The sequence below is a fragment of the Cariama cristata genome, unplaced genomic scaffold (genome assembly GCF_000690535.1).
Source record: "Cariama cristata isolate BGI_N322 unplaced genomic scaffold, ASM69053v1 scaffold12633, whole genome shotgun sequence".
Lineage (NCBI taxonomy): Eukaryota > Metazoa > Chordata > Aves > Cariamiformes > Cariamidae > Cariama > Cariama cristata.
The window spans coordinates 68,606-77,121 of record NW_009610240.1 but is presented as its reverse complement, the minus strand read 5'-3'; the positions used below and the strand labels follow the sequence as shown (position 1 = coordinate 77,121).

The following is an 8,516-nucleotide window of genomic DNA, read 5'->3' as shown; positions in this document are numbered from 1 at the left end:
ATTGGTACCCCGTCAGGGCTGGGGGGCAGCGTGGAGACAGGGCAACAGGGACCGGAGGGGTCCCGGGGCTGCACAGAGGGGCTGCACCACAGGCGAGCGGGGGCTGATCAGCCCTGCCTGCAGTCTGGGGCTCTGTGGGCTTCCCCCAGCTCCATTCCCACAGCGGGCACGTTGCTTTTTTACTCTGTAATAATTATTATCATTTCCTAGTTCTTCAGGCAAACACACACAGTCTAGGCAGGGTAGTTGAACAGGAGACAGGGCTGAGGCTGCTCAGGCAGGTTTGTGGCCACTGGTGATGGGAGCAGGATGGGGCCCAGTTCCCCCGCTGCCTTCACCCGTCCGCCTAAGGGAAAAATTTGGGGTTTGGTGGTTCCTGGTTCCTCTGCAAGTTAAAGCACTAATTCTCCCCCATCAATGTGATATTGGGCTTCCTCCAATTGGAATCCCATCGTGAGAGAGGAAAGGCGCCTACTGTTTTTTTTTGTAGAGTCGCTTTGGGATGTTTAAATTTGGTGGTAACAGTTTTGGTTTCAGAGCCTGTCATCAGAAGCCGTCACTACAAACAGGATGTTTGTCGGAGCCGTGCTGGGGAACAGCTGGGAGCTCCTTTTGCTTTCACTCGGGGTGTATTCCCACTGTTATTTTTTTGCATTGCAAAACAAATAATTAGCAATAACCCAACAGTGACAAGTTTCTGTGTAAGAAAACCATTTAAAAAAAAAAAAGAAGGGATTGAGCAAGATGTTTCATTCTGATTCCAATCCCAGAAATGTGGCTCTGGATTTGCAAAATGAAAAGAGCAGCGGCTCCGTGGAAAATCACTCTGTTTTGTTCATCACATCAAAACTGAGGCATTTCTGTGAAACATTTAGCATTATGCGACAGGATTTGCCCGTCACACCAAAACCCTCCTGGTCTCCTTTATTGTAATGGCATTAAAACTGCACTCCGGCTCTGGTTGCTGCTGTGCTACAAATCGCCGAGTTACGCTGCTGATTTCTTCAGAACAAATACGATCCGTGCACAGAGAGATAGGTGCAAACCAGTTTAAATCCAGCTCCACATTTCGGACTGGCATCAAAATGTGGTGCAGGATGAATTTCCAGGGTTTTTTGGAACAACTTTTCCCCAAAGGAGTTGGGGAGGTCTCGCTGCTATTGAGTCTTTTATTTCGGCGCGTGGGGAGGGAGACAGCCCTGCGTGGCCTCCACCCTTCCCGCGTGGCGCAGGCAGCGCTCGGGAACCCCCAGCTCCCTGCCTGCTCCTCTGCCACTGCTGGCAGAGCCCCCCACGCAGCACCCCTCGGGCATTTTTCGGCAAATATTTCAACAAAGTTTTCTGGTGGAGAAGGCTGGTTTGCAGAATTAAGACGGTTTCCTAAGGATGAGCAAATCTTGCTGGGAATTATCAAAGCACTTCCAACGTTTCTTATTATTTTGGCAATCAGTACAATAATGATAAAGCCCAGATCAAAGAACTGATTCTTATTCAGGGGAAACCTTTCAATAAGGTTGAAATACTTGAGGCGATTTTGGTTTATGGATTAGAAAAGGGGCTTCAATTTTGACTTTCTGTCCTGACTTTGGAATGAAACATTTCAAAATCTTGGATTTTCCCAAGGGTTTGAAATGTCACATTGCAACGAGTTCTACCCCGTTGGAGAAAGGGGGATCCAGTGATGATGGACAAGAGAGTGCCAGGCATACTCTGCAAATCCACCACCGAGGGAGAGACCTGCACCCCTGTGGCTTGGGATCTTTCTTTCCCCAAACGATTTCCATGGCGGGAGATGTCTTCCCTGCTCATAACCTCACCCGGACGGGCTGGGTGGGAGCAGAGCAGGGAAAGTGCTGACATGCCCCATTGCTCTAGGAACGATGAAATCGGCCGTTTCACAATGCGGTGAAATACAGACATGGGAAGGAAAAATGGTTGTCTTTGTCCTTTACGTTGCGACCTTTGTTCTGTAAGTAGACACCAAGCTGGGAGTTATTCTGACTGCTGTTTTCACAAAGCAAAGTCCCGCTGGAAGCCCCGGAGAACGCAACGTGGCCCAGATAACGCTGCGGGAATGACGTCCTGCAGCTCGGTAGCACTCAGCCTACTTGTGCGTGGGAGAGGGCGAGCAATAGTAGTGTAGTTTCCAGTTCATTTTTTGTTTCTTTTTTTTTGAGATAAGGGCAACGTCCTCTGTGCAGTTGGGTCAGGCTGTGTCTGGATTCAAAGCACTGTGGCTTTTGGCAGAAAGGATTTATCTTAGAGGAGGATGGAAGCAGCACTTTATTTTAGGCAGTATCTTTTCTAGCCAAAGTTTCTTGACGCATTTCACAAGGTGATGTCTTAGACCCAGTCCTAAAAGCCAAATCACTTTTACCATCCAGGAGGAGCTGGTGGAGGTGGCTGGCTCCATCCTCGCACATGCAACTCCCCGGTGTCAGGAGCGAAGCTGCACCCTGCGGTGCGGCACGGGGGGCAGATGCAGTCCTGTGCTCGGCAGCTCCCGCACCGTCCTGAGTTGAAGGACTAACCTGGAGCTGAGTTTTGCTGCCGTGGCTCGGGGGTATTTTTTCAGCCTGTCCTTTTTCACAGTTTGCAATGCGTAGTGGGTTTGGTGACACTTTTGGGGAAGGTGGGGATGGGACTGATCACAGCCCTGGGACAATCTGATAGGACCTTAGAGCCATGCAGCATTCATGGCGTGTGCCTTGATTTTCTCCTGGCTGTCAGTTCCTGCTGCTCTCTCATCCTCCAAGGTGCAGGTTTGTCCAGAGCCATGGTAACAAATGCAAATCTCAGAGGATGCTGCTGCCTTGGGCTCTGGGCCTCAGATCTGCATGCTTTCAGGAGCTGAGCTCAGGTATCTCAGCATACTTTGCTGCAACCTCTTTCCTTTCAACACCAGGTCCCCTCCATCCTGCTGGCAAGAGGGGTAGTAAAGTGTTAATTAAATCTGGGGGTTGAGAGGCATCTTTTTTTCCTGTGAAACCCTGTGGTTTCATTTCCACCTTTGAAAAGGAGATGAAGCAAAATCTCTGACGGCTTTGGGCTCCCTAGGAAGGACCTGCCCTTCTGGCTCTGAAATTTTCAGGCTCTCCAAGCCGTGCTTACATGTGGTTGATTTGACAGGCACCAACTCACCGTTCCTTGAGCTTATCAGCAGCACTTGGCTGTCAAACCCAGTCCATGAAGAGTTTTTGTTTGAGTGTATGCTGCATTTGTATAAATAAACACTGGAGCACAATGTTGAAGTCAACAACTTCCTAGACAAGGTCAGAATGGTACAAAGGCAGCTGGGCGGAGGCAAGCAGAAATGCATTTTCTTTTAAGGGAACTGCTGGGAAACCAGCAATAACGTATTGTGCTCTTGTCCTTCAGTGAGCACCAGTAGCCTTGACTGTCTCTTTCCTGCTAAGCTGGCAGGTTGTGGTGCACGGGCAGGTTCTTGCGGGGTTTCTGGGGTTTCAATCGTAGTATTTGGTCATGGAGGATGGTTTCTGCTCTCCCTGGCTGTGCGAGGCGGAGGCAGCCCCGAGAGCGATGTGCAGGAGGGGCAGAAGGCACGTGCCGCCGTCCCAGCCGAACGCCCGTGGGCAGGTTGGGATGCAGTGCTGGCAGGGTGGGCAGAACTCTGGCAGGGCTGGCATTGCCATTGGGCCACCGGACCCACAGGTCTTGTTGCCACCTCATCTGCAAGCCAGACAAAGCGTTGTATGAAATAGGGACAGCGTGTCCCTCCCTCCCAGGGACCTGCGGTGGCCCAGAAATCTTGGGGTTTTCCACAGGGCTTTGTGTTGGCCTTCCTCCCTCCACCAGCTGACGCCGGGCACAGTTACCCCAGGGCTGAGTGCCTCCAAATTCCCCTCCGTACCCACGGCAGGAGCTGGACCTCAGAGCCCTTGCACCCATCGGGTGCTCAGCACCTCCCTTGGCTCCCGTGGGGGCTGAGGTCCCTCCTGGCTGCAGGGATGCACGGCCCAGCCCCAGCAACTGAAAGGCTTTAAAGAAGCTCTGTAGCTGCTCCAGGATCTTGCTGTGACACCATATCCTATATTAGGGATGAGGATTGCTGTCCCCTCCTCTGTGCCAGGCTTGTCAGCTCACACCTCAGTATATTATTATTTTTACTTGGTTATTTTTTGAAAGTGAAATAATTTCCAAAGCAACACCATTATTTGCAAATAGTTGCTGAGACCTCTTTGCTGTGCAATGAGTGAATCAAAGCTTGAGCATGTTACTTGTGCCTCGTGAAACTCAAAGCTGATCTTTATTTGACTCCTAACCTTGTAAAAACATTTCATTTTTATTCCTACTCTTCCCACCTCATTCATCATATTGCTCAGTCATGATATCAAGCAATAATGGAAGAATAAACAAACAGGGAGTCCTATATTGCCTGCATCACCTATCGTCTGCCTTTTGAGAGGAATCAAAGTGATTTTTCTCAAGGCTGAAGAACATATTCAAGCACCTGAATGTGGAGAGCCTGTGATATTACTTATGTCACTGTTATCTTATACTTGGTGAAGTCTTTTATTAAAATAGTTTCAATACCTAACATTTAGAGACTTTCAAATGAAATGCCTGTTGAGCTAACATGTCTGCATATAGAGACTTGTGAATTTTCCAGTGGCTTGGAGTACCGCTGTCAGAAATGAGTTTGCTGCTTCTGCCAGAATATTTTCCTTCTCCATTTGGAAGCACTAACGTTTCAGAGCCAGCAATCACTGTACTCAAGAAATATGTCATTAATTACTGTTTGCACCATGTTTCTGCAGCCTGTAAGAGAACAGATTATCTGCGAGACGTGCAAAGAATAACCTCCCTGGTCTCATCATGGGCCAGTTCAGTTTGGTTCTCCTCAGTTCAGACAATTGATTCCAGTTGTCTTAAACGAGAGATTAATTGAGGTGCTGCTAACTTTAGTGGTAGTTCTGAGTGCAGAAAAACAGACGAAGAGTTTATTTAAAGCATGAGGAGTTTTCTTCATGTACTTAAAGCCTGGCTGGCATTTTCACCTCTTTCTCCATCTAAGTGGATGTCCTGGAGGAAAGTTCTCTGTGCTCTGAGTCCTGATCACCTCCAACAGATTTGTTGGAAGTTTGTGAAATGAGTTGTAAGGCTATTTGCCAGGTTTATCAGGCTAAATAAAAAAAAAAGCACTTGCAAATTAGAGTGATCTCGTTTGAATGTAATTTCTTTGATCTGAATTTGGCTATCATGTGATTTTCACATTTTCCAGGAAACTGGCATAATCAGAGATTTAATTTGTGCATGAAAAGAAACTTCCCAATTCATCATTCCTATGTGTGCATTCCTATGTTTGTTTGCTTGTTTTTAAGTCTTCATCGAGACGTGCTGGCCTATGTTGCACTAACTGCCACACAACCAATACCACCCTCTGGAGAAGGAACGCCGAAGGGGAGCCCGTCTGCAACGCCTGCGGGTTGTACATGAAGCTCCACGGGGTGAGGAGCGCGTCCGCGGTGGGGGGGACCTTTTGGGCACTGGGATGAACGCCCAGTGGGTCCAGGATCTTAGGTTTGGAGGGACCAGCCTCTAGGCTGGACCCAGAAGAGCTGTAACCTAGTCCTGTCTCCTTGAACAGTTAAAAGCTCAATCTACCGAGGTTCTCCAGAATAAGGCTAAGGGGGTACTGCAACACTCTGAGGAGGTACCTGCGTAGAGGAGAGATTTTGGCACTGGGTGGCTCTTAATTTTGTTGTTTGCCAAGTTACTCCCCCAAAAGAAAGCTTACCAGGCTCCAGTGGAGATAAGGAGCATACTTCTCCTAGATGTAGTAGCTCAGGATGTGTGAAGGATGCTAAGGAGTCCACATGGAGGCCGGCTGATAACATTTATCCGCAGGGGATGGGAACTGTTGGTAACATGTCCATCAGCCAAAAAGGAGACTTCATCCCTCCATACAGGCCTCTTCAAACTTCTGCCATAAAGGTTAAAGTTTCTTTATCCCATGATCATTCCCTCTGAGCCATGTAGGCTCTCAGTCTGTCAGTGTAATTTAACAGGGCCCTGTCATAGAGGTCACTAATAAATCAGGAAAAGGAAAATAGGAAATAAAGGAAAAAATAAAATTTGTGGGAAAGCCTTAGCTGTTAGCCTTATACATCTTCCAGCCAAGGCCTGTTGCAGAGAAAAATAGCACTTAGTGAAGGACAAGGACTTTAGGTGCTTCACATGAGCTACAGCACGTAACTAGGAGAGCAATACGTGTGTGGGAAGGAGCTAAGTAAAATACAATATTAATGATTCCAAACTTTATGAATGTCAAGGTACCACGACCTCTGGCCATGAAAAAGGAAAGCATCCAGACGAGGAAAAGGAAGCCTAAAAACATTACCAAAGGCAAAACCTCAACAGGTACAGTGCTGCTATGAGCCATCACGGGGGCTTGGAGCACAATTCACCTTAACGTGTCTTCTGCAAGAAATTATGATAATTAGAAAATAACATTGTGATTTTTTTCCCTCAGTGATTGCTTGAGATGCAGGGTCTGTATTTATGCATAGATCTCATGTGGAAGGAGGATACTGAGTGGGAAATCTCACTGTTGCCATATTCCTGTGAGGTTTCTCTGTGCTGTGAGCGCCTGGCGCCAGCCCGGCAGTGCTCGTGTTCAAGCAGATGTAGGCTGAATTGAGTAATGGGAAAAAAACAGACTGGGAATGATGTATTAAAGAGTCAAGGGGAAGGTATCATGATGCATTCAACATTAGCCCAGCGGCCTGTACCAGGACCCGCACTACCAGGCTGTGAGAGGGTGCTCCTTCTCCTCCTTCAGCATCTTGGCAGCCAAATACAAAGCCTTACCTGACAGAGATGCGGTGGAGAAAAAGAACAGTAGAGTCGTGCCATGAGATGTGATAACAGCCATTAAAACGCAAATTTCCTTAAGAGCAGATTTGCACCTATGTTGCTTCACCGTCCTGTACCGATTGTCTTCCAGGGTCTACGACTTCGGCCACTAACTCCCCTTCTTCCATTACGAACTCAGACAGCACGGTCACTTTAAAGTCAGAGCCCAGCACGACCTCACAGTATCCCGGACAAACCATTGTGTCGGTGTCCCAGGTAAGGCACAGGGGCCCGCAGCCATCGCCTCCTGGGGTGGATGCTCCACACGCCTCGGTAGTCACTGACCTGGGAAGCCTTGATGAGGCTAAGCAATTAGCTCATTGCATTGAGGGCCACCAGCCTGATGGACTGCCTCAGATTGAGGAAAGCGAGGAGCGTGAGCCAAGATGTTTCGGACCAGGGAGGGCTCCAGCCTGTTGGCTCCCCATCGGCTCTTCCATCCTGCAGTGGGGAGCTGGGAGGTCCAAACCCTGCTGCCGTGGAGGCCATCGGTGATGAACCAGCTTTGGTGCAGAGCTGGGTTTAATTCCCGTGTCCTGCCATGAAATCCTGGGAGTTACAACCCTGTCGAGTAGATGGGTTCAGCCCAGGGTAGAAACCTCTGTAGTTCGCAAGAAAAGGCTCCCTGGGCATATGTTATCTGCGGTCTATAGCCCTGAGGTGCTCGGCGCTCACAGAGCTGTGATGCTCTCAGGGACCTCAGATAGCAAGGCTGTGCTTCTGCCCCGAGCATTCCTTTGGGCTGCTATTTTGTCTTGATGGAGGGAAAAATGGCTCTAAATCAACCTGCACATCAAAATTTTGCGACCCAACACTATCTTTATACCGGGTCTAAGCCCTCCCGGAGCCAGACACGTGTGCATGGAGGGGAAGCTCAGCTCCAGCACCCGAGTGCCTGGTGCAGGGCCAACAGTGCTGTACGGGAGAGGGGTTTTTTGGTTGAAATTGATAAATCTGATTTGTGCTGCGCTCTTAAAAAATATAAACACACCTAGAGGTCTCCAAACTGGACATCTTTAGTCAATAAATAAATGCAGATGGGCCCTGGGATGCCTCCTCCCCACTTGGTCCTTGTGCTTGCTGGGGATGGAGCACCCTTCCTGCCCAGCTCCTCCGAAGGGCAGCAGTAGCATCAGGGATAACCCACCCTGTTCATAATCCATCCCAGTCCTACCACCGCTTTATGACAAGGGGGAGAGTGACTCGTTGGCTAATTACGGGCTTCTTAATGACCTTCTGCTTCCCTCCCCGGGGCAGGCGCAGAGCCAGTCGGACGAGGGCGCGCGCGGGGGGGGGGGGGGCGGTGGGCGCCAGCCACAGCGAGTTCAAATTCGAGCCTGAGGACTACACCTTCTCCCCTACCACCATGGCCCCCCAGCCTGGGCTGAGCGTGCCGCTCCGGCAGGACTCCTGGTGTGCCCTGGCGCTCGCCTAGAAACCCCCAACCTCCAGCAAAAAGCCTCGGGACCAACATTTTTGGCTGGCCCTGCAAAAGGCCGATGGGCAGAAAGATGGGCTGCCCCAGTGCTTTGGGACTGCGGGGTGTCGAGCGGCGGCCGCAGGACAAGTTTCTCTTGGAGGATGCATGCGGAAAACACTGGCTGGATGGGGCTGGGGTGGCCCCGTTGCGGCACCGGCTC

The 8,516-nt window shown here is 49.7% G+C and overlaps 1 protein-coding gene across 1 annotated transcript in view; it reads left to right on the top strand.

Moving 5' to 3' along the window:
• LOC104159811 (transcription factor GATA-5-like) overlaps positions 1–8,311 on the top strand; it is a gene marked incomplete at its 5' end in the record, with an annotated part of 8,691 nt that extends 380 nt beyond the window's left edge. Inside the window, 6 exon segments of the mRNA XM_009697816.1 lie at positions 1,347–1,357; positions 5,343–5,468; positions 6,294–6,381; positions 6,968–7,092; positions 8,134–8,175; positions 8,177–8,311. Of these exon segments, the coding sequence (XP_009696118.1) occupies positions 1,347–1,357; positions 5,343–5,468; positions 6,294–6,381; positions 6,968–7,092; positions 8,134–8,175; positions 8,177–8,311 (527 nt within the window).
• Between the last annotated feature and the right edge of the window lie 205 nt (positions 8,312–8,516).